General features: G+C 43.6%; 1 protein-coding gene across 2 annotated transcripts in view; it reads left to right on the forward strand.

Moving 5' to 3' along the window:
• The first annotated feature begins 19,599 nt into the window (after positions 1 to 19,599).
• LOC121573554 (active breakpoint cluster region-related protein-like) overlaps positions 19,600 to 26,826 on the forward strand; it is a 233,031-nt gene continuing 225,804 nt past the window's right edge. For both annotated transcript variants that reach the window (XM_045222618.1, XM_041885631.2), the window contains exon 1: positions 19,600 to 20,603. In XM_045222618.1, coding sequence (XP_045078553.1) covers positions 19,790 to 20,603 — 814 coding nt within the window. In that variant the 5' untranslated portion in view covers positions 19,600 to 19,789. The remainder of the gene's footprint in view (positions 20,604 to 26,826) is intronic.

Genomic DNA, 26,826 nt, shown 5'->3' on the forward strand with positions numbered 1-26,826 from the left:
CTGTTCTGTCTCAAAGTTCCCCCTCTGATCAGAAGGTCCACCCATGTGCATTCTTTTCCCGTAAGCTCTCACCTGTAGAGAGGAATTTTGACATAGGAAACCGGGAACTCCTGGCAGTTAAGCTGGCCCTGGAGGAATGGCGTCACTGGCTGGAGGGTTCTGTAACCCCCTTCACTGTGTGGACTGACCATAAAAACTTGTCCTACATCCAGACCGCCAAACGTCTGAACTCCCGGCAAGCCAGGTGGGCCTTGTTCTTCGGTAGATTCAATTTCACACTCACTTATCGCCCCGGTTCGAAGAATACCAAGCCTGATGTCCTCTCTTGCCAGTTCACCACCGACAAAACTGGTACCGAGCCAGAAGCCATTGTGCCATCCACCTGCATCGTTGCCGCCGTCACCTGGGAGATCGAGTCGCGTATCCGCCAGGCTCAGCAGAACCAGCCTGACCCGGGTAATGGTCCTAGTAATGCTCTGTTTGTCCCAGATTGTGTTCGCTCTGATGTTCTTCAGTGTGGCCTTTCTACCCACCTCACCTGTCACCCTGGTATGAACCGGACCCTCACCTTCCTGCGTCAGCGCTTTTGGTGGCCCACCATGGAGAGAGATGTCCGGGAGTTTGTCTCAGCCTGTTCGGTTTGTGCCCGGAACAAAACCTCCACCAAACCCACTTCCGGTCTGCTCCACCCTCTTCCCATACCCAGTTGCCCCTGGTCACACATAGCTCTGGACTTCGTCACTGGCCTTCCCCCATCTAATGGTAACTCTGTCATCCTCACCATTATTGACAAGTTTTCCAAAATGGCTCACTTCATTCCCCTCTCCAAGCTCCCGTCCTCCAGGGAGACTGTGGACCAGTTAGTATCCCATGTGTTTCGTCTCCATGGCATCCCCACTGACATTGTTTCCGACAGAGGACCCCAGTTTACCTCCCAGGTATGGTGATCCTTCTGTTCAGCTCTTGGTATCAATTTCAGTCTTTCTTCTGGATATCACCCCCAGACCAACGGCCAGACCGAACGGGCCAACCAAGAGATGGAGACTGCCCTACTCTGCGTGACTTCTGCTAACCCTTCCTCCTGGAGTGCTCAGCTACCCTGGGTTGAATATGCCCACAACACCCTCACCAACGCCTCATCATGTATGTCACCCTTCGAGTGTGCTCTGGGTTACCAACCCCTCTTGTTCCCCGCCCAAGAGGTTGAGGTTGCGGTTCCCTCTGTCCAGGACCATCTGCGCCGTTGTCACCGTACCTGGAGGAAGAACCGGGCTGTCCTTCTTCATGCCTCCGACAGGACCCAGTCCCAAGCCAACCGTTGCCGGGCCTCAGCTCCAGTCTACACCCCAGGTCAAAAGGTATGGCTCTCATCAGAGGACCTGCCATTGAAGGTGGCATTGAATAAACCCCCGATTAATTGGTCCCTTTGAAATTGACCGTGTCATTAACCCTTCTGCGGGCGCCTGAAACTCCCAGCTTCTGTCAGGATACATCCTACCGTCCACATATCCCTGATTAAACCTGTCTGCTCCAGTCCCCTGTCTCCTCCTGCAGCAGCTCCTCCACCCCCTCGGCTCATCGATGACAATCCTGCCTGTACCGTCCGGCGGCTTCTGGACGTGCGCCGTCAGGGTCTTGGCTGACAGTACCTGGTGGACTGGGAGGGATACGGGCCTGAGGAGCGCTACTGGGTGCCCCGCCGTCACATTCTGGACCCCTCCCTCTTACGGGATTTCTATACCTCACACCCAGATAAGCCTGGTCAGGTGCCAGGTGGCGCCCGTAGAGGGGGGGTACTGTCACATCTGCTCCTGCAACGCCCTCTACTGCTCATCCTATGTCTCCTGGCCAATCACCCCATCAGTGAGTTCAAAGTCCAGTCTTAATGCCCTTGGAAAATTTTCTGGCAAATACTGTAGCTTAAGACAAGTATTATTTCACTCTAGCGCATGTTAAGATGTTGTACTGGTCTGCTAAATGACTAAAATGTAAAATGTGAATGTACCGCATTGGTGGCCTTTTCACTTTTTTTCTCTGGTAACATTATGTAATGTAATGTAATGTAATATTAATTTTAATCCGGTAATACTATGACACTTTCCATTTAATTAAACTAGTCAAAAATAAGCAAAGTTTAAATTGATTGAATTTGTCCTTAAAGAAGTCAACACCAGAATAAGTGATATTTAAAGGATATATTTCAAGGATTTTCCTGTGTTTTAAATTTCCACACTTGGAAATAATGGTTGGAATAATACTGTGAAATTGTGAAAAAATATGATAATGCTCTTTAATGTAAGAGCTGTTTTAAAAGACCGCCTGAAATTTCAGCCTGTTTTGGTGGGATGGCGTTTTGGCCTGCCTGGTGACATCACCAGGCAGTAAATTATACTGAACCAAAATATAAACACAACATGCAACAATTTCAAAAGATTTTACTGACTTAGAGTTCATATAAGGAAATCAGTCATTTGAAATAAATAAATAACGCCCTAATCTATGGATTTCACATGACTGGGAATACAGATATGCATCTGTTGGTCACAGATACAGTTTACCAGTTTTGATACAGATGCCTTTAAAAAAAGGTAGGGGCGTCAATCAGAAAACCAGTCAGTATATGGTGTGACCACTATTTTCCCCATGTAGTGCGACACATCTCCTTTGCATAGAGTTGATCAGGCTGTTGATTGAGGCCTGTGGAATGTTGTCCCACTCCTCTTCAATGGCTGTACAAAGTTGCTGGATGTAGGCGGGAACTGGAACACGCTGTCATACACGTCAATCCAGAACATCCCAAACTTGCTCAATGGGTGACATGTCTGGTGAGTATGCAAGCCATGAAAGAACTGGGACATTTTCAGCTTCCAGGAATTGTTTACAGATCCTTGCGATATGGGGCCGTGCATTGTCATGCTGAAACATAAGGTGATGGCAGCGGATGAATGGCACGACAATGGGCCTCAGAATCTCGTCACGGTATATCTGTGCATTCAAATTGCCATCGATAAAATACAATTGTGTTCATTGTCCGTAGCTTATGCCTGCCCATACCATAACCCCACTGCCACCATGGGGCACTCTGTTCACAACGATGACATCAGCAAACCGCTCGCCCACACGACGCCATACATGTAGTCTGTGGTTGTGAGGCCAGTTGGACGTATTGCCAAATTCTCTCAAACGACGTTGGAGGCGGCTTATGGAAGAGAAATTAACATTAAATTATCTGGCAACAGCTCTGGTGGACATTCCTGCAGTCAGCACGCCAATTGCACGCTCCCTCAAAACTTGAGACGTCTGTGGCATTGTGATGTGTGACAAAACTGCACATTTTAGAGTGGCCTTTTATTGTCCCCAGCACAAGGTGCACCTGTGTAATGATCATGCTGTTTAATCAGCTTCTTGATTTGTCACACCTGTCAGGTGGATGGATTATCTTGGCAAAGGATAAAGGCTCACTAGGGATGTAAACACATTTGTGCACAACATTTTAGAGAAATATGCTTTTTGCGCATATGAAACATTTCTGGGATCTTTTATTTCAGCTCATGAGACAAGGGACCAACACTTTACATGTTGCGTTTATATTTTTGTTCAGTGTAGTTAACAGACCAATAAGAAAGAGAGTTCCAAACCTCTCTGCCAATAACAGCTAGTTTTCAGTTTCCCATCCTCGCTCAGACCACTCCCAGACAGTCCTAGCAAAATTCATGCTTGAGAAATTGCTCTTCGCTAAGAAGCTATTTGTCTCTTTTTGACCATTTTAATCGTAATCAATCACAGTGAGGTACTTAATTATTACCCAGAAATGATTTAAAGCATCCTTGCTCTTCAGCTGTTTCATAAGAACACCTTACAGTTCCTTCAACGTTGAGGTATCATGCAACTTGTATGTACAATTATGCTTGAAAACAAATACAAATATACATGTTTAAAAGCTGCATGATACCTCAAAACTGCAACCACTGCAACAATCTTACCTCCCCATTTTCTGTAAACAAGCAGTAGGTGCCAAGATTGAATTGAGTCTGCTGTCTGCTCATTTGTTCCCCTTACTAGACCCGCTAGGCTGCAGAATGGCACACTTGTTGGAAGTTGGTTAATTTCCATGTGATTAGGAGCCAGCAGGGTTTTGTAATCTGGTGTCCAGGGGCCTGGCTCCAGGGGCCACGTTGGGCCTGATGAATACCATGTGCCTTGGTTCTGAATTGTGTTTTCTGCTCTGAGAAATTAAACTGTGTGTGAGACCCTCCAAAGCAACAATTTGAACTACGGGCCTTTTTGTATATGATTGATCAATTTGCCAATACAGATGGAGATGAGGATTAATCGATGAGGAAATAAAAAGTAATGCACACAATTAGTCAAACTTCTTTACAAAATAACATCAGCCATACATACTGTACATAGGCTACATAATTATTGATATTTTTCATCTGTTGAGGATTCTTTTATTTGTGTGCAAGAAAGTTACTTCAGTGCAAGTGAGGACAATGTGTTGTGTTGTTTGTATTGTGTAGGCTTGGAGTTCCCCCCCTGTACATTGGATGTGTTCAGAGTCTCAGAGAATATGGACTACCCCAGAGACACCATTGGCAACATCATTGCAATGGTGTACCCCAATCTACAGGTACAAAACGGGGCTATTAACTGCTAAAACTGTTTTTAAATGTCTATTGTTATTTACTCATTGTAACTATTTTGTACCTTTCAGCTACAGTGCATTCGGAAAGTATTCAGACCCCTTGAGTTTTTCCACATTTTGTTACCATTTTGTTACGTTACAGCCTTATTCCAAAATTTATTCAATAAATACAAATCCTCATCAATCTACACACAATACCCTACAATGACAAAGTGAAAACAGGTTTTTAGTAATGTTTGCAAATGTATTGCAAATGTATTATACATAAAAATGGGGCTATCTTCTGTATACCCCCCTTACCTTGTCAACACAACTGATTGGCTCAAATGCATTAAGAGTGAAAGAAATTCCACAAATTAACTTTAAAGAAGGCACACCTGTTAATTGAAATGCATTCCAGGTGACTACCTCATGAAGCTGGTTGAGAGAATGCCAAGAGTGTGCAAAGCTGTCATCAAAGCAAAGGGTGGCTACTTTGAAGAATCTCAAATATATTTAGATTTGTTTACATTTCAGTCATTTAGCAGACACTCTTATCCAGAGCGACTTACAGGAGCAATTAAGGCACATCAACAGATTTTTCACCTATTCGGCTCAGGGATTAGAACCAGCGACCTTTCGGTTACTGGCACAACGCTCTTAACCACTAAGCTACCTGCCGTTTAACAATTTTTTTGGTTACTACATGATTCCATATGTGTTATTTCATAGTTTTGATGTCTTCACTATTATTCTACAATGTAGAAAATAGTAAAAATAAAGAAAAGCCCTTGAATGAGTAGGTGTGTCCAAACCTTTGACTGGTACTCATTTACGTTTACATTTACGTCATTTAGCAGACGCTCTTATCCAGAGCGACTTACAAATAGGTGCATTCACCTTATAGCCAGTGGGATCACCACTTTACAATGTTTTTTTTTGTTTTGTTTTGTTTTTGGGTTGGGGTTTGGGTTGGGGTAAGGGGGGGTAGAATGATTACTTTATCCTATCCCAGGTATTCCTTAAAGAGGTGGGGTTTCAAATGTCTCCGGAAGGTGGTGAGTGACTCCGCTGTCCTGGCGTCGTGAGGGAGCTTGTTCCACCATTGGGGTGCCAGAGCAGCAAACAGTTTTGACTGGGCTGAGCGGGAACTATGCTTCCGCAGAGGTAGGGGAGCCAGCAGGCCAGAGGTGGATGAACGCAATGCCCTCGTTTGGGTGTAGGGACTGATCAGAGCCTGAAGGTACGGAGGTGCCGTTCCCCTCACAGCTCCTTAGGCAAGCACCATGGTCTTGTAGCAGATGCGAGCTTCAACTGGAAGCCAGTGGAGTGTGCGGAGGAGCAGGGTGACGTGAGAGAACTTGGGAAGGTTGAACACCAGACGGGCTGCGGCATTCTGGATGAGTTGTAGGGGATTAATGGCACAGGCAGGGAGCCCAGCCAACAGCGAGTTGCAGTAATCCAGACAGGAGATGACAAGTGCCTGGATTAGGACCTGTGCCGCTTCCTGTGTAAGGCAGGGTCGTACTCTCCGAATGTTGTAGAGCATGAACCTGCAGGATCGGGTCACCGCCTTGATGTTAGCGGAGAACGACAGGGTGTTGTCCAGGGTCACGCCAAGGCTCTTCGCACTCTGGGAGGAGGACACAACGGAGTTGTCAACCGTGATGGCGAGATCATGGAACAGGCAGTCCTTCCCCGGGAGGAAGAGCAGCTCCGTCTTGCCAAGGTTCAGCTTGAGGTGGTGATCCGTCATCCATACTGATATGTCTGCCAGACATGCAGAGATGCGATTCGCCACCTGGTTATCAGAAGGGGGAAAGGAGAAGATTAGTTGTGTGTCATCAGCGTAGCAATGATAGGAGAGGCCATGTGAGGATATGACAGAGCCAAGTGACTTGGTGTATAGGGAGAATAGGAGAGGGCCTAGAACTGAGCCCTGGGGGACACCAGTGGTGAGAGCACGTGGTGCGGAGACAGCTTCTCACCACGCCACTTGGTAGGAGCGACCGGTCAGGTAGGACGCAATCCAAGAGTGAGCCGCGCCGGAGATGCCCAGCTCGGAGAGGGTGGAGAGGAGGATCTGATGGTTCACAGTATCAAAGGCAGCAGACAGGTCTAGAAGGACAAGAGCAGAGGACTCTACGGTATATATTCAATGTCATTTTTTTCTAAAATTTATAAAGCCAACAATGTTTTGTGAAGTGCAAGGAAAGTAAGTGTATCAATTTAGTTGAGAAATACGAAGTACAGCACTCCCCAGAAGTGCCACAGAACTTAAGCACTGTTCTTAATACTGTATTGTAAATAACCGCTCAGGAAGTTGGACAATTTTATAAGATATCAAAATGATAATGTACAACCTGTGAATCTTTATGTTGTATCTATTATACTTACAATCGAGTTGTAACAACCAATAAGCTAGTGAGCTTGGCCTTAAAATACAATCACAGAACTTCTTGATGCTACCTAACCTCTTTATACAATCAATTCTACTTAACTTCTACAATAGTCATTATTATGGTGCTGCTACTATAACCTTAATGTAAGTGATTTCTATGATAATTGCATGACATTTGTGAGGGAAAGTGTAATTTGTATCCCAGATGTGGAATAAATACAGATGATATTTTGATATGAAGTTGGATGTGTAAAGGTGATTTATTTTCATGTGATGAGGTGTGATGTGTTTCAGACATTTACATGTGTTTGGTGTCAGAAGGTAAAAAGGAATTTATCATATTATTATTGTTATTTTGATGTATTGTAAGTCGGTTTTAACGTGTGATGTCTATTTTGAAAATAACATGAGGGGACATGTGAAATCTGTATGTATGTATTCAATCATTTTAATTGTATGTGTCCTACACATTTGTTGTTTGCTGAAATGTTAAAAAGTTAAAGCAATAGTGATCTGATTTAAAGATTTCATTCCAATATCCTATGCCTTTTTTTTGTGAAAGGGACATAATCAATAAATATGATCATTTGCGGTATACCATCAGCAATGTGATCATAGTGTATTTTATTATAAAATTCTGAAAAAATGAAGAAGACAGATGCACTCTTGTATCTTCTGATTATTGGAATAGAAAACAAACTTAGAGGTGTTTATCTTTTGACAGTATTTGTTTTCAGAATAGGCCATCTCTTTAATGTCATTATGCTGACCACAAGGGGACAGCACAGCTCCATATAACAAACCACCAAATTCAATTGACATCATTGCAATAATAAAGGCCTCTTGGTCTTGTGGTCAATAGAGCATGTAATTGTACCCTTTCCAACCATTGGATCCAAACAAATTTGTCTAATACTAAATTGCTTTCATAGGTTGGAGTTGTAGTCTTCAATGTGTCACTTTTACTGAGTTCAACAAGTAGGAAGTCTCCTGGTCAATGATTAGATAAGAAGCCTTGCCCTGCATATCTGACTACTGTATTTTTACATTCCAGAAATCCAGTTATCAGCAGTAGGAACAAATTAGCAGAAAGTTCACACATTTCCTGTAATGTCATCTCACCCGGCACCACCAGGCAGCACTCTGATTTGTCTAATTGTATCCCAATTTCATGTACATTGGCTGGTTACAGTCATGCCTGCTCTATTATGGTAATCCAACCAAGCTCTCAAACTATTGATTGGTGTTCTATGATTCCCACAGACAAAAGAAAGCTTTTAGGAGAATGATCTTTCAGTTCTGGGCAAGGATCCAACAGGCCACTCAAACCCACCAACTGGTCATGTATCCTCCCTCCACTCTCATGAGTGATATAATTGTTCTGGTTTCTATTGAATAGCATTACAGCTCAGATTTACTGGAAGTCTTTCTTGGCTGGTGTTCAAGTGATTAGTTGGGTGAATGCAGCCATGTGTACAGTAACAGATTTGAGATGATCTAATCAAATTTTGGGTTTCCCTTGTAAGAGACAGATTTTTATGTTGCAGAGATTAGCATTCTTGGGTTGTGTAAATCTGTGGTATATCTTTGTGAAAAGTTTATTTTCATAATTGGTATGATTTCATAAACCAGTTAGCAATGGTAAAACATTGCACATTCAGCACTGTGCCATGATTTCTCATTAGCATAAAATGTGATAAAATACCCAAAGCACAATTGCATAACATTTTCATGTAGATAGCAAACACTCAAGTGACATACATTAGAAAAGCTGGTTTAGCAGAAAAGCCTTATGTGTGTTCAGTGCATACTATCCTGTTCCAGGCAATCGCACAGATAGAGGTCTAAGGGTGCCTGAACACCTGCCCTTTTGCCCTCCTATGAGAAAAGTGCCCTTTCAGATTGGTGGCATTTTTTTATTATACCATTTTTATTTCACCTTTAGTCTATTTTCTCTCTTGTTATTTAAATGTTGCGCATGCTGCACTCATCCTGCAGGCAGAAGATACTGGTGTCAAACGGTCGGCTAGTGTAGTAGTGGCTCCCTTTCGAGTTGCATACATCTAATCTCAGGGTCAGGAACCGGGAAAGGAAGGCTTTAATTTGACAGTTTGTTAGTAGGCCTAAGAGGCAGATGTCAGCAGCAGAATAAACTCCAGCCACAGGTAAATACTATTTAGATTGTTTCAACAGCATAGCTAGCTAGCTAACTATCTGATTTACATAATCTACATTCGCTATGATCAGATGATAGCCCACCTAGGGTTGCAAAGGGAGGGTAAATTACTGGAAACGTTCAAAGTTTACCAATAAACTACCAGAATGTTGGTATCTTTCAAGGATTTGATGTAATCTGTAACAAGTGGCCCTTCTTGTCACGCCCTGGCTCTGGGGACTCTTAAATGTTGAGCCAGGGTGTTTATTTTTCTATGTTTAGTTTTCTATGTTTTTTGTTCTAGATCGTTTAGATCTATGTTGGCCAGGGTGGTTCCCAATCAGAGGCAGCTGTAACTCGTTGTCTCTGATTGGGGACCATACTTAGGCAGCCTGTTGGCACCAATTAGTTTGTGGGATCTTGATCCGTAAAGGTTTGGTGTGTGTAACCTCAGGACTTTGTTGTTTTGTTCGTGTGTTGTGTATCAATAAAGATGTACGCTTATCACGCTGCGCCTTGGTTCCACGAGTCATCAGTCAACGTGCGTGACAGAAGATCCCACCAAAAAAGGACCAAGCAGCGTGTCCAGGAACAGACTGCCTGGACTTGGGAGGAGATCCTGGACGGGAAGGGATCCTGGACTTGGGAAGAGATTCCGGCCGGAATGGATCGCCGTCCTTGGGAGGAGACTGTGGAGGCGCACTACAGAGAGGAGCAGCGGCATCGTAGAGGGTACCGGCCGAGGAGGAAGCCCGATAGACAGCCCCAATACATTTTTGGGGGGGGCTAAAAGGGTGGTGGCGGAGCCTAGAGTTAGAGCAGAGCCAACTCCCCGTACTCAGGCTAGGAAGCGTGAGACTGGGCAGGCTCCGTGTTATGCGGAGCCACGTACTGTGCCGCGAGTGTTCCGGCACAGTCCTGTACGTCCGGTGCTAGCACCACGCACGTGTCGTGCTAAGATGGGCATGCAGCCAGGACGGGGTGTGCCGGCTCAACGCTCGTGGCTTCCAGTACGCCTCCTCGGTCCCGTATATCCTGCGCCAGTGCCACGTGCTGTAGCGCCAGTACGAGTGCACAGCCCTGTACGTCCTGTGCTGATGCCTCACACATATTGTGTGGAAATAGGCATTCAGCCAGGACGGGTTGTGTCAGCTCTCCGCTCCAGACCTCCAGTCCGCCTCCACAGTCCGGCCCGGCCCGTTCCGGCTCCCCGCACCAAGCCAGTGGTGCGCGTCGCCAGCCCGGTCCGGCCTGTTCCTGTCCCTCGCACCAAGCCAGTGGTGCGCGTCGCCAGCCCGGTCCAGCCTGTTCCTGTCCCTCGCACCAAGCCAGTGGTGCGCGTCGCCAGCCCGGTCCGGCCTGTTCCTGTCCCTCGCACCAAGCCAGTGGTGCGCGTCGCCAGCCCGGTCCGGCCTGTCCCTGCTCCCCGCACCAAGCCAGTGGTGCGCGTCGCCAGTCCGGTCCGGCCTGTTCCTGCTCCCCGCACCAAGCCAGTGGTGCGCGTCGCCAGCCCGGTCCGGCCCGTTCCTGCTCCCCGCACCAAGCCTGTGGTGCGCGTCGTCAGCCCGGTCCGGCCCGTTCCTGCTCCCCGCACCAAGCCAGTGGTGCGCGTCGCCAGCCCGGTCCGGCCCGTTCCTGCTCCCCGCACCAAGCCAGTGGTGCGCGTCGTCAGCCCGGTCCGGCCCGTTCCTGCTCCCCGCACCAAGCCAGTGGTGCGCGTCATCAGCCCGGTCCGGCCCGTTCCTGCTCCACGCACCAAGCCAGTGGTGCGCGTCGTCAGCCCGGTCCGGCCCGTTCCTGCTCCCCGCACCAAGCCAGTGGTGCGTGTGTCCAGTCCGGCACGGCCCGTGCCTGTTCCACCGGTGCCTGGTCCGGCACCGGTCAGCTGCTCCACTCCTGAGTCAGAGCAATCCGCTCCACCGGGGTCCGGTCCAACTCCAGTCAGCAGATCCACTCCGGAGCCAGAGCAATCCGCTCCACCGGTGTCCAGTCCAGCTCCGGCCAGCGGCTCCAGTCCGGAGCCGGTAAGGTCTGGTCCACCGTCGTCGGGTCCAGCTCCAGTCAGCGGGACCAGACCAGGGGCGCAACGGGGAGGTGGAGAAAAGGTGGTGGTCACGCCCGGAGCCGGATCCACCTCCGAGGCGGAATGCCCACCCGGCCCCTACCCTCTTGTGTTTGTGTGGTGCGGTCGCAGTCCGCGCCTTTGGGGGGGGGGGGTACTGTCACGCCCTGGCTCTGGGGACTCTTAAATGTTGAGCCAGGGTGTGGATTTTTCTATGTTTAGTTTTCTATGTTTTTTGTTCTAGATCGTTTAGATCTATGTTGGCCAGGGTGGTTCCCAATCAGAGGCAGCTGTAGCTCGTTGTCTCTGATTGGGGACCATACTTAGGCAGCCTGTTGGCACCAGTTAGTTTGTGGGATCTTGATCCGTAAAGGTTTGGTGTGTGTAACCTCAGGACTTCACGTATCGTTTCGTTTTGTTGTTTTGTTCGTGTGTTGTGTATCAATAAAGATGTACGCTTATCACACTGCGCCTTGGTTCCACGAGTCATCAGTCAACGTGCGTGACACTTCTGGGTACTTCAGATTATCACAGGTGTCTGTAATTATCTCTGGTCCACTGTGTGGCCTTATCAAATGTAAAATATTTGAAATAATTAAATAATAAAAAAAATTCTATAAAAGATAGAATGACAAAGCGGGTAAAACATGATCCTAAATATAAACCTTCAACTAAGTGAATACCATTGGGTTTTAATCTGAGTGTTTCAGCATGAAGTATCCTTTATATATATTTTACACACTTTTATTTATTTTACTATGTCAATATGTATTTGTTGTCAATGTTTTGGCGTCAAACTGGTGGCAGTTGTGTAGAAAAGTCAATAGTTGGAAGAGTTGCAGAGTTAATTGAGCACATGCCCCTCCAAAGGTCATGCCTGCTGCTTCTATCATATGATAATAGTAAACTGTTTACTAGCCTACAGCATTAGACTAGAGAGCACTATCTCTACAGAATGAAAGTAACCCACCCCAATGGAACTGTATGAGTATGTTTATTAGTAGATTCATTTTACATCCCCATTCTCTCTTAGCTGGCCCTGCAGCCAATACATCTCTGACTGGACATCATGATACACATACCAAATGCGTACTGGGCCTCCTAATGGTATTGACAGAAGGATGGGCAATGGAATCTGCCTGAAAACAGAATGCCTCAAAACTCTGATGAAATGGAGACATGATTAACACAAGAACCAGTTGTCAATGTAAATATTTCCATTAGAAGTTACACATTGAAGAAGTGCTGTAGTACTCGAGACCGGTCTCTGTCTCGAGTCCTGTCTCAAGACCACATTTTGAGTGTCTCTGTCTTATCTCGGTGTCAGATACATTTGTATTCAGTCTTGACTTGGTCTTGGACAGTGAGGACTCATCATTTCTTCTCGAGACCAGCCGAGACCAGCCGAGTAAAAAACCAGTGGTGTAAAGTACTTAAGTAAAAATACTTTAAAGCACTACTTAAGTCGTTTTTTTGTGGTATCTGTACTTTACTTTACTATTTATATTTTTTGACATATTTTACTTTTACTTCACTACATTCCTAAAGAAAATATTGTACTTTTTCTCCATACATTTTCCCTGACGAACAAAAGTACTTGTTACATTTTGAATGCTTAGCAAGACAGGAAAATTGTCAAATTCACGCACTTATCAAGAGAACACGTGGTCATCTCTACTGCCTCTGGTCTGGCGGACTCACTAAACACAGATGCATCTTTTGTAAATAATGTCTGAGTGTTGGAGTGTGCCCCTGGCTATCCATACATTTTTAAAACAAGATAATGTTGCCATGTGCTTTGCTTAATATGAAGAATTTAAAATGATTTATACTTTTACTTTTGATACTTAAGCATATTTTAGCAATTACATTTACTTTTGATACTTAAGTATATTTTAGCAATTACATTTACTTTTGATACTTGAGTATATTTAAAACCAAATACTTTTAGAATTTTACTCAAGTAGTATTTTACTGGCTGACTTTCACTTTTACTTAAGTAACTTTCTATTAAGGTATCTACAGTGGGGGAAAAAAGTATTTAGTCAGCCACCAATTGTGCAAGTTCTCCCACTTAAAAAGATGAGAGAGGCCTGTAATGTTCATCATAGGTACACGTCAACTATGACAGACAAATTGAGAAAAGAAATTCCAGAAAATCACATCGTAGGATTTTTAATGAATTTATTTGCAAATTATGGTGGAAAATAAGTATTTGGTCACCTACAAACAAGCAAGATTTCTGGCTCTCACAGACCTGTAGCTTCTTCTTTAAGAGGATCCTCTGTCCTCCACTCGTTACCTGTATTAATGGCACCTGTTTGAACTTGTTATCAGTATAAAAGACACCTGTCCACAACCTCAAACAGTCACACTCCAAACTTCACTATGGCCAAGACCAAAGAGCTGTCAAAGGACACCAGAAACAAAATGGTAGACCTGCACCAGGCTGGGAAGACTGAATCTGCAATAGGTAAGCAGCTTGGTTTGAAGAAATCAACTGTGGGAGCAATTATTAGGAAATGGAAGACATACAAGACCACTGATAATCTCCCTTGATCTGGGGCTCCACGCAAGATCTCACCCCGTGGGGTCAAAATGATCACAAGAACGGTGAGCAAAAATCCCAGAACCACACGGGGGGACCTAGTGAATGACCTGCAGAGAGCTGGGACCAAAGTAACAAAGCCTACCATCAGTAACACACTACACCGCCAGGGACTCAAATCCTGCAGTGCCAGACGTGTCCCCCTGCTTAAGCCAGTACATGTCCAGGCCCGTCTGAAGTTTGCTAGAGTGCATTTGGATGATCCAGAAGAGGATTGGGAGAATGTCATATGGTCAGATGAAACCAAAATATAACTTTTTGGTAAAAACTAAACTCGTCGTGTTTGGAGGACAAAGAATGCTGAGTTGCATCCAAAGAACACCATACCTACTGTGAAGCATGGGGGTGGAAACATCATGCTTTGGGGCTGTTTTTCTGCAAAGGGACCAGGACGACTGATCCGTGTAAAGGAAAGAATGAATGGGGCCATGTATCGTGAGATTTTGAGTGAAAACCTCCTTCCATCAGCAAGGGCATTGAAGATGAAACGTGGCTGGGTCTTTCAGCATGACAATGATCCCAAACACACTGCCCGGGCAAAAAAGGAGTGGCTTCGTAAGAAGCATTTCAAGGTCCTGGAGTGGCCTAGCCAGTCTCCAGATTTCAACCCCATAGAAAATCTTTGGAGGGAGTTGAAAGTCTGTGTTGCCCAGCGACAGCCCCAAAACATCACTGCTCTAGAGGAGATCTGCATGGAGGAATAGGCCAAAATATCAGCAACAGTGTGTGAAAACCTTGTGAAGACTTACAGAAAACGTTTGACCTGTGTCATTGCCAACAAAGGGTATATAACAAAGTTTTGAGAAACTTTTGTTATTGACCAAATACTTATTTTCCACCATAATTTGCAAATAAATTCATGAAAAATCCTACAATGTGATTTTCTGGATTTTTTTTCTTCTCATTTTGTTTGTCATAGTTGACGTGTACCTATGATGAAAATTACAGGCCTCGCTCATCTTTTAAGTGGGAGAGCTTGCACAATTGGTGGCTGACTAAATACTTTTTTTCCCCACTGTACACTTTTACTCAAGTATGAAAACTGGGTACCTTTTCCACCTCTGTAAAAAACTCATTCAATACGCGCATAAAACCGCTTCGCCAGGCTAAATATATACACTCCTTTCTTGAAACATGAATACCTGAAAAGTCTTTATATCTATTATAGACATGTTTGCCCAGTGGCGAACCTATTGGACCTAGGCCTTCAGTGTGTGACAGGTCTTGATGCTGAAAGGACAGCAACGGAAATGCCAGCGCACTCTTGAAGGAGAGTGCACTTTTGGTAAAACACAAAGGGCCAGTGGTGTTAGTGTAGTGGAGGCTATATACAGGTATACCCATTTTTTTCCAGTGGACATTGCCTATACTCACTTCTTAATCCCCACTGATGCGTATCAAAGTAGTGTAGTGGAGTTATACGATTTATCAATTATGTAGTGCAATAGTGAAATCATGCACAAAGTAGCCTACACAATCGCAAAGCACGTGAAATATATTCACATGCGCGCTGCGCACACAGCCTAGTTTCAACCGAATATCATCTCTCAACTGGTTGTGGCATGGAGCAACTGGTTGTGTCATGGAGCAGCTCACAGAAGAATGTCATCGGTAGCCGGTAGGTAGGAACGTTTCAACTTATGATATCTACCAGTAAACGCTAACTATGGCAACAATGGGTATGCAAACCAGGTTTTGAAAGGGTTTTCTGTTTGCATCAGGGGCGTAGGCATGAGTGGGCCTGGGTGGACACAGGCGCACACACTGGGGAGCCAGGCCCTGCCAGGCCCACCCAATCAGATTGAGCAAAAACAAAACAAAAATACATTATTATTACAAAAAACACAGTTCCACTCACCAGATGATGATAATTTGAAACAACCCTTTCCTGCAGTCAATGACCAAAAGCGCCCTCTTTGGCCTCATTGGTGGAATGTTATTAATCTTTTTCATAATTTCATAATTCATAAAGTTATTATTATTTTTACAACACAAATCTGGTGTTTCAATGTCAAACAGTTTTTTTATATTTCCGTCTTCTGTGATGTACAGTACCAGTCAAAAGTTTGGACACACCTACTCATTCCAGGGTCTTTCTTTCTTTTTTACTATTTTCTACATTGTAGAATAATAGTGAAGATGTCAAAACTATGAAATAACACATATGGAATCATGTAGTAACCAAAAAAGTGTTAAACAAATCAAAATATGTTTTATATTTGAGATTCTTCAAAGTAGCCACCCTTTGCCTTGATGACAGCTTTGCACACGCTTGGCATTTTCTCAACCAGCTTCATGAGGTAGTCACCTGGAATGCATTTCAATTAACAGGTGTGCCTTCTTAAAAGTTAATTTGTGGAATTTCTTTCCTTCTTAATGCGTTTGAGCCAATCAGTTGTGTTGTGACAAGGTAGGGGTGGTATATAGAAGATAGCCCTGTTTAGTAAAAGACCAAGTCCATATTATGGCAAGAACAGCTCAAATAAGCAAAGAGAAACGACAGTCCATCATTACTTTAAGAAATTAAGCTCAGTCAATACGGAAAATGTCAAGAACTTTGAGTTTCTTCAAGTGCAGTCGCAAAAACATCAAGCGCTATGATGAAACTGGCTCTCATGAGGACTGCCACAGGAAAGGAAGACCCAGAGTTACCTCTGCTGCAGAGGATAAATTCATTAGAGTTCAATCAGGCCTTCATGGTCGAATTGCTGCAAAGAAACCATTACTAAAGGACACCAATAAGAAGAAGAGACTTGCTTGGGCCAAGAAACACGAGCAATGGACATTAGACCGGTGGAAATCTGTCCTTTGGTCTGATGAGTCCAAATTTTAGATTTTTGGTTCCAACCGCCGTGTTTTGTGAGACGCAGAGTAGGTGAATGGATGATCTCCGCATGTGCGGTTCCCACCGTGAAGCATGGAGGAGGAGGTGTGATGGTGTGGGGGTGCTTTGCTGGTGACACTGTCTGTGATTTATTTAGAATTCAAGGCACAATTAACCAGCATGGCTACCACAGCAGTCTGCAGCAATACGCCATCCCATCTTGTTTGTGCTTAGTGGGACTATAATTTGTTTTTCAACAGGACAATGACCCAACACACCTCCAGGCTGTGTAAGGGCTATTTGACCAAGAAGGAGAGTGATGGAGTGCTGCATCAGATGACCTGGCCTCCACAATCACCCGACCTCAACCCAATTGAGATGGTTTGGGATGAGTTGGACCACAGAGTGAAGGAAAAGCAGCCAACAAGTGCTTAGCATATGTGGGAACTCCTTCAAGACTATTGGAAAATAATTCCTCATGAATCTGGTTGAGAGAATACCAAGAGTGTGCAAAGCTGTCATCAAGGCAAAGGGTGGCTACTTTGAAGAATCTCAAATATATCATATCACATTTTGATTAGTTTAACACTTTTTTGGTTACTACATGATTCCATATGTGTTATTTCATAGTTTTGATGTCTTCACTATTATTCTTTAAAATAAAGAAAAACCCTTGAATGAGTTGGTGTGTCCAATCTTTTGACTGGTGCTGTATATAAAGTGTAATATTGGGATGCAAACAAAAAATGTAATACATTTCAACTCATTAAATCAAATCAAATCAAATCAAATCAAATTTTATTGGTCACATGCGCCGAATACAACAGGTGCAGACATTACAGTGAAATGCTTACTTACAGCCCTTAACCAAACCTGCATTTATTTTAAACAAAAAAAGTAAGAATAAAACAACAACAAAAAAAAGTGTTGAGAAAAAAAGAGCAGAAGTAAAATAAAGTGACAGTAGGGAGGCTATATATACAGGGGGGTACCGTTGCAGAGTCAATGTGCGGGGGCACCGGCTAGTTGAGGTAGTTGAAGTAATATGTACATGTGGGTAGAGTTAAAGTGACTATGCATAAATACTTAACAGAGTAGCAGCAGCGTAAAAAGGATGGGGTGGGGGGGCAGTGCAAATAGTCCGGGTAGCCATGATTAGCTGTTCAGGAGTCTTATGGCTTGGGGGTAGAAGCTGTTGAGAAGTCTTTTGGACCTAGACTTGGCACTCCGGTACAGGTGTCTTAAAAAAATATAACCATGAGTGTGAGGTGTATACATTTGTTTAAAAGTAGATTTGTTTATAACTACAAAGAATCACTCTGTGTGACCCTGATTTATCCCACTGCAGTAAACGGTTACTTCTTGTTGAAAGGTATTCTTGAAAAGGGAGAAGTTAACAAATTAGCAACAACATCTTCTTCGATAACACCTGCTGCAGCCACTGCAAACTAGCCTACAACAAAAGATACCTAGCTAGACCGTGGGAAAAGTACAGCTCGCTATTACTCAGTGACCGGTTGGCCTTTGAGAAGGCCAACCCATTACAAGTCAAAATGTCACTCCCAAATTTAGCCCTAATACAGTTTTTTTTTTGTCATTTAGCAGACACTCTTATCCAGAGCAATTAGGGTTAAGTGCCTTGCTCAAGGACACATCGACAGATTTTTTACCTAGTCAGCTCGGGGATTAGAACCAGCGACCTTTCGGTTACTGGCATAACACTCTTAACCACTAACCTACCTGCCGCCCATTGAATGGCAGATGCCATCTCTTTAGCTTCTGATGGCCTAGCCAATGGCTGACTTCGCTAGCTAGATTTATCTCCCCAGAGAAGACCAAAGAAATCCTGATTGGATATTTTTTTTGCTTCAGTGTTAACCCTTTCCTTTCCAACAAAAACTTAAGAGATTGAATCAGAACATCATTGAAAATAATAATATAATTAGAATTATTATTATTTTAATTTTATAAATCCTTAGCCCTTCTCTGAAGATGTAGAAGGCCCTCATTGTTCCCCATTGTCTTTGGGTTAGTAATAATTTGTGGAGTGGCTCTATTTGCCCTCAGCATGCATTTTTTCACCATTCTGAATGTCTAAAGAATCCATATATTCTTCTGAAATATGAACACAGAAATACTGGACTTTTTGAACTCTTGAATTGGACTCACATTTTTCTGGTCTCTGTCTTGACTCGATCTTGGACCCCTTGTCCCCCTCCCGGTCTCGGTCTTGACTCGGTCTCGCCCCCCCCTCCGGTCTTGGACTTGACTCAGACTCAATTTGCTCCGGTCTTAGTCTTGAATCGGTCTTGCTTTAGGAGGTCTCGAACCCTGCACTGAAGCAGACAGATCAGGAAATTATTTATGAATATCTTGGTTTAGGCTACTGATAAAATACAATCTAACAAGTCATAGGTCCTATTCTAAAATATTACAATTATGTAAGATTATAAATTCACATCAACAGGTGTTTTCCTATTGTGAGAACAGGTCAGTTATGAATGAATGTTCAAAGGCAGTTTTTTCAAATGCAGGTAAGGTCACATGTAAACAATCTGCTACATTCCATCTAAAAAGGAATGCCACATCACTTTTGGTACTTTCATGACATGGGAACTTGGAAAAATACGAGGTCAAATCATGACGTCAGTGATCTTTAGGTCGGAAAGTCAGAGCTCTAGAAACAGGCCCGAGTTCCCGAGTTGGAATTCCGAGTTGGATGACCGTTCAAAACGATTTCTCCCAGTCGGAGCTCGTTTTTTCCGAGTTCCCAGTTGATTTGAACGCACTGAAGTCGGAAGTTGGAGATTTCCGAGTTCCCAGTTGATTTGAACACGGCATACGACTGTCGCATTTAATTGGTTTACATCACCACCTATCTACCGGAAGCCGAAAGTTTTGATTAGGATAAACCAAAACTGATCAAGCGAATGCGTGGGAGATGTAACAAGTGTGTGTGTTCATTTACGACGAAGTGGCAAGTATGGAATGAGTTTGTGGGAATTTTAGCAGATAAAAGGTTCCATATGCGACAGAAACAAGACTGTTTGTAAAGGGAATCATTTCCTCAAGGGGCAATTATACTGAATCGCCGATCTTCGCAGGAGAGAAAATGTGGGAGCAAGAGGAATTCGAAAAACATTGGAAGAAGGAATTTCCTGACGTGGAAGCACCTAAAATGGATTTAACCTCGGTGGAAGATGTCGAGACAGAGCTAGAGAAATGTAAAGCAAATCTCAAAACGCTGCAGCATGCGCTGGCGGAGGAGAAATTCAAGGTGATATACATACAGACCCTCATCGCTAGACAGAAGAAAAGTTATGACGAGGAGAGGTGGGAAGACACTAAAGACGACAACGTGAATGTTGAACCTGTATTATCAAAGACAGAAAAAGAAAGGAAATCGCTGATGGCAAATGAAAAAGTAGACAGGGAAAGTATGAAAGTGCCTGGTAGTGGAAGAATGAAACTACAGACACCAGGCAGCAAACCAGAGCCGCCGACCAGGATCAGTAGTAGGACATGTAAACCTATCCCCCCCGCGCCCCCGCGAAAACCCAGCTTCCAGAAACAAGGGAATACGATCTCATCAGGGCTCTCTCAAGCGGATGGAAACTGCAGCGGCCGCATAATAGGGAAACTGAATTCCGGTACTAACACCAACAGCAGGGAGGCTAATGACCATGAATACGAGGATGCGCAGCTCAATGAGAATTTCGTCAAGAGCAACCTGGTGACCCCCCAAACGACCGCCAGAGACAGCCAGAGGTCGAAACCCTACCTGGACTCCATTGATGATGGGAGGCTGTCTCCGTCCTGCGTACCTGCGCCCTTCATTGCATCCCTTACGGGTGGGTCCGGTCGCAGCACTCCAGACAGACGCAGTGACGGCTACTTGAGCTCCGACCATGAAGACTCATCTTCAGGTAAGATATCAAAGTTGTATGGCATTGGCACCGATAAGACAATTATGAGAGAATGACGGGTGTGGCACCAACTCTATAACTAGCCTATGTCCTGCACTGTATGGCATTGCATTATAAGAGAACGAGATTGTGGCTGTGAAGTTTGAGTAAAGAGTGTTGGAAAATGTGTTAACCTTTCCACCAGATTCCACAATAGCAGGTAAAACCACACTACATCCTTGAAGTAGTTTGGTAATATTTACTCAGGTTGTTGGGCTTTTTATTAGGCTACACTTTGCTCTGGTTTCGTCAGTCACAATGAATGTTTGACATGGCAGTTCACACATGACTAAATGAGAGCAAGGAAAAGATCAAGTGAACATTTGTATCATTTTACATTTAGCAGACGCTCTTATCCAGAGCGACTTACAGTTAGTGTATTCATCTTAAGATAGCTAGTTGGGACAACCACATATCACAGGCATAGAAAGTACATACTTTCCACAATAAAGTAGCTGTCAGTAGAGTCAGAGCTAGAAGGGGGGGTCAATTGCAAGTGCAATTGACCCACCTGTTTTTATTATTTATTTAATATAAAAAAGTGGGGGGGTCGAGGTGAGAAGGAGGATTATTAAAGATACTGTTTGAAGAGGTAGGGTTTCAGATGTTTTCAGAAGATGGGCAGGGACTCTGCTGTCCTAGCTTCAGGGGGAAGCTGGTTCCACCATTGGGGTGCTAGGACAAAGAAGAGCTTGGACTGGGCTGAGTGGGAGTTGCCCTACCGTAGGTGTGGGAGGGCCAAGAGACCTGAGGTGGCAGAACGGAGTGCTCGGGTTGTGGTGTAGGGTTTGAGCATAGCCTGAAGGTAGGGAGGGGCAGTAACTGCCAAAATAAAGGAAACGCTTGAGTAAATGAGGGATACAAAGTTGAAAGAAGGTTCTTCCACACAGATGTGATTGCTTAGGGTCATGTATAAAAATGCCCAGTTTCCCATTATTTTTCCATGGCCAGAAGAAGAGATCTCAGTGACTTTGAAAGAGGGGTTTCAAAGGAGCATAGGGGTTTAAAGTGTGTGTGTGTGTCTCAGTAACCAGATCTCAACCCAATTGGACACTTATGGGAGATTCTGGAGTGGCGCCTGAGACAGCATTTTCCACCACAATCAACAAAACACTAAATTATGGGAATTTCTTGTGGAAGAATGGTGTCACATCCCTGCAATAGAGTTCCAGACACTTGTAGAATCTATGGCAAGGCGCATTGAAGCTGTTCTGGCAGCTCGCCATATTAAGTCACTTTATGCTGGTGTTTCCTTTATTTTGGCAGTTACACGTATATAGTTCAATGATGCACATGTATTGAGGGAAGTACACTAGGAGAGGGACTTGAAATGGATGAGTGGTTCATTAGGGACAGTGGAGAGAGCGTGCAGCTTTCTTGTCCCTCTAATGACCAGGTGCCAGAGCAATGACAATCTAAATTCTAGCGTCACAATCCAGTCTGGCACTCAGACAGACAGCATCAGCATGTCCTTTGTGTTTCACAAAGATGACGCTCACTTGCAGGAGCAAATAGTTGAATAAGGTGAATAGACCATGAATTCCAATACACTCTGTGGTCTGTCAGTTAACCAGATGTAGACTTTTACCTTCAAAGTTGATTGAGTCAGTTGTGTTGCTGAGAGGGCTGAGCAGGAAATGGCTATGAAATAAACTGTCGTAAGTTAGTCATTCTGAGAACATCACGAGACCTGTCTTTGTGTAAACTGAGTGAAAATGGGCTACTAAGTGGGCTACCAAGAAGAAACATATTTTTTGATTGTTGAACGACTGTAAGAAGGTCACTTCTGGTGACTTCTTTTTAAAGGACATTCTACTTCAAAATGCATGAACATTTTAATATGTTCTCTTCCTTTAAAACTCATCTGAAAATCGAGTAAAGTTGAATTTGATCTCTTGGTCTCAATTAGGAATGTGAAAAATTGAGAAAAAAAATCAGCGTTTAAACTGCCATTTTTTTCATTTTGTTAATGATTTTTTTTTAAGCACAAAAATTACATAGTCATACAGTAGGTGGCTTCTGGAATCTGCTTTGGGCAGGTGAAATTTTGTCAGAAGACAACCGTTAATTCAGGTTGAGTCTAGGATTCCTTCTATTTGGTATGTGCTCTGCGCACCTCCCATTGGGCCTACAGAAATTACTGCCTTTAAAAACGTATCTAACTGATGGGATACACAAACAAAACTGTAGACAAGCTACGTTCCTTGACAAATGTTGACAGCTTTATCACATTCAAAATGGACTGGTTGATTTTAAAGTAGGGGAATATGCGTTCCAACCACAGTTTGGAATAATACACTCGTCTATTTTAGCCTTTTTTGCGAACTGCTATAGTGTGCCATTTAGAATAGATTACACTTAGAACCCCCCCTAAACCTAGGCAGGTTCCAGACTGGAATATAAAACAAAAAACATTGTTTTGATGAAGGCAAATTGCGTATTCATTAGTCTAGTGGTCTACTTTGTTTCATGTTTAACAAAAGCCTGCCCACCAGGTTTAAGCTGAGCTCACAAATCAAACACAGGGCAAAAGAAAACAAGCTCCAAATGCGGGTGTCTACTGGTTAAAAATGAAATAATTGTAGCTTTCTAATGCTGTTAACTGTATGTCTCAACTGCCATTATAAAGGGATTAACACCCTGTTGAAATGGGAGTAAACGGTGGACATTGATGAGAAAGATGCACCTCTTTCAGTAGTGCGAGTTGCGGCACAAATGTGACTTGTTTCAGGAAACTAGGCGTATGTCTCTACTTCACAGGAGTGCCATTTGAACTTTTTAAAAAAATCTAAATGCGTCTTTTGGCAGAAATGCCTTCTGGAACATGTGATTAATAACAAACTTGTATGCAATCTGCAAATGCGAATAAAATGATTAAATTACGAGCCTAGTTGGTTTAGCCACGGAAAAAGACAGCAACCTTCCCGCTAGCCATGATTGGCTGAGATAATGGATGGGCTGCACATGCCGAGAGAGGAGTTCGGATTGGTCTGCCACGTAGCTCGCTTCTGTCTATAACATGAGCTGGTCAGTTTGTGTAGGTAATCCTTTCTAAGGGGCTTTTTTGAAAGATGTCACGTAGTAGAACTGCATAAGTGTTGCTCTCCACTTTCTGGAGGACCGAGTTTTGAAATCAGTGGAATTAGAGTATGATAGCTAAGGAGATGGAGAAAATTCTGCCGTTTTGATTGCAAATATGCAGAAGGAGTCGACAAGAGAACACACAGAAGGCTGTTGTATAAAACACTTGTCTCGTGATTACATCTTCAAACTAAGGGAATTCGTGACAGAGAGGGATAAGCGTCCATCCATGTATACAGGTAAGAGAGTCTAGCTAGCTACATTTTCAGATATTACACGTTTCTAATTTTGTCAGAATGTTGTTTTCATTTCAAGTTAAAGTGTACTGTTAGCTAGCTAGCTAACATTACGTGTATGATCTGTGTAGTAGTAATATTTGTATCTCAGAGCAATTTGCATTACTAGTTATAGCCTAATGTTAGCTGGCTAACATTGAACCTGGTTGGTTAGTTACCTGCAGATTCATGCAGGGTAGTAACGTTATGAGTTGGGATTATGGTTAATTGTTTAGCTAGCTAGCTACATGTCTAAACAAAAGACTCCACTATGCAAGTAACCATTTCAATAGAATGTTCATGATGTCACTGCGACAACTGTCGATAGACGTAGCTGGTAAATTCGCTCTGGCTATCTACTCCGATTTCAGAGCACTCTCGTCTGAGTGTGCCAGAGCGCAGAATAACTGACGAGTTTACGAACGCTCAACACCCGTTGAATATGGCCAGTGTCAGTAAACGTTGGCAGGTACATTTTAATGGCATTTGCAGTCCTTCATTTATGGCATTTGCAGTCCTTCATTTATGGCGTTTGCAGTCCTTCATTTAGCAAATTACCTCGCAACTCAAGTAGGCCATTGACAATGGCTGCATATCAACTGCTAACTTTTCTGTAATCTGCAGTTTTTCCCCAACTGTTAACGATGACGTGTGGAGCGCTTTATATCTGTGGCAAATAATGAGAAAGATTCCATGGCATAGTGTTCATGAACTGATACGCAAAACGACGCCGGATTCAAAACGTAGAATTTTTCAATTTAAATTATTATATAAAATTCTTGCTACCAATATAATGTTATTTATATGGGGGATACAATCTTCCCAGCTCTGCAGATTTTGCTGTGAAGAGACAGAATCATTAGATCATTTGTTTTGGTTCTGTTCATTTGTAGCTTGTTTTTGGACACAGGTCCAGGAATGGCTAAATTATTGCAATATTTACCTGGAGTTAACCCTGCAGATAGCATTACTGGGTGATCTGAAAAGTCATAGTCAATCGATCAATAATATAATAATACTTTTAGCAACAATGTTTATTTTCAATTTACAGTCTGTAGAAACAATGAGAGTAGAAAGGTTCAGAACTTTTGTAAAACATCACAGTACAGTTGAAAAATATATGGCAAATAGAAATCCAATATGGATGGTGTTAAGAGATAGATGGGAGGTGTTGAATGGAATTGAAGGATGGGACTAATAACAACTAATAACAAAAAGATAACTAATAATGTAAGCATACTGTGTCCATAATAAGTATATACAGTGGGGAGAACAAGTATTTGATAAACTGCTGATTTTGCAGGTTTTCCTACTTACAAAGCATGTAGAGGTCTGTAATTTTTATCATAGGTACACTTCAACTGTGAGAGACGGAATCTAAAACAAAAATCCAGAAAATCACATTGTATGATTTTTAAGTAATTAATTTGCATTTTATTACATGACATAAGTATTTGATACATCAGAAAAGCAGAACTTAATATTTGGTACAGAAACCTTTGTTTGCAATTACAGAGATCATACGTTTCCTGTAGGTCTTGACCAGGTTTTCACACACTGCAGCAGGGATTTTGGCCCACTCCTCCATACAGACCTTCTCCAGATCCTTCAGGTTTCGGGGCTGTCGCTGGGCAATACGGACTTTCAGCTCCCTCCAAAGATGTTCTATTGGGTTCAGGTCTGGAGACTGGCTAGGCCACTCCAGGACCTTGAGATGCTTCTTACGGAGCCACTCCTTAGTTGCCCTGGCTGTGTGTTTCGGGTCGTTGTCATGCTTGAAGACCCAGCCATGACCCATCTTCAATGCTCTTACTGAGGGAAGGAGGTTGTTGGCCAAGATCTCGAGATACATGGCCCCATCCATCCTCCCCTCAATACGGTGCAGTCGTCCTGTCCCCTTTGCAGAAAAGCATCCCCAAAGAATGATGTTTCCACCTCCATGCTTCACGGTTGGGATGGTGTTCTTGGGGTTGTACTCATTCTTCTTCTTCCTCCAAACACGGCGAGGTGAGTTTAGACCAAAAAGCTCAATTTTTGTCTCATCAGACCACATGACCTTCTCCCATTCCTCCTCTGGATCATCCACATGGTCATTGGCAAACTTCAGACAGGCCTGGACATGCGCTAGCTTGAGCAGGGGGACCTTGCGTGCGCTGCAGGATTTTAATCCATGACGGCGTAGTGTGTTACTAATGGTTTTCTTTGAGACTGTGGTCGCAGCTCTCTTCAGGTCATTGACCAGGTCCTGCTGTGTAGTTCTGGGCTGATCCCTCACCTTCCTCATGATCATTGATGCCCCACGAGGTGAGATCTTGCATGGAGCCCCAGACCGAGGGTGAATGACCATCATCTTGAACTTCTTCAATTTTCTAATAATTGCGCCAACAGTTGTTGCCTTCTCACCAAGCTGCTTGCCTATTGTCCTGTAGCACATCCCAGCCTTGTGCAGGTCTACAATTTTATCCCTGATGTCCTTACACAGCTCTCTGGTCTTGGCCACTGTGGAGAGGTTGGAGTCTGTTTGATTGAGTGTGTGGACAGGTGTCTTTCATACAGGTAACGAGTTCAAACAGGTGCAGTTAATACAGGTAATGAGTGGAGAACAGGAGGGCTTCTTAAAGAAAAACTAACAGGTCTGTGAGAGCCGGAATTCTTTCTGGTTGGTAGGTGATCAAATACTTATGTCATGCAATAAAATGCAAATTAATTACTTAAAAATCATACAATGTGATTTTCTGGATTTCTGTTTTAGATTCCGTCTCTCACAGTTGTAGTGTACCTATGATAAAAATTACAGACCTCTACATGCTTTGTAAGTAGGAAAACCT

The sequence above is a fragment of the Coregonus clupeaformis genome, chromosome 9, assembly GCF_020615455.1.
Source record: "Coregonus clupeaformis isolate EN_2021a chromosome 9, ASM2061545v1, whole genome shotgun sequence".
NCBI lineage: Eukaryota > Metazoa > Chordata > Actinopteri > Salmoniformes > Salmonidae > Coregonus > Coregonus clupeaformis.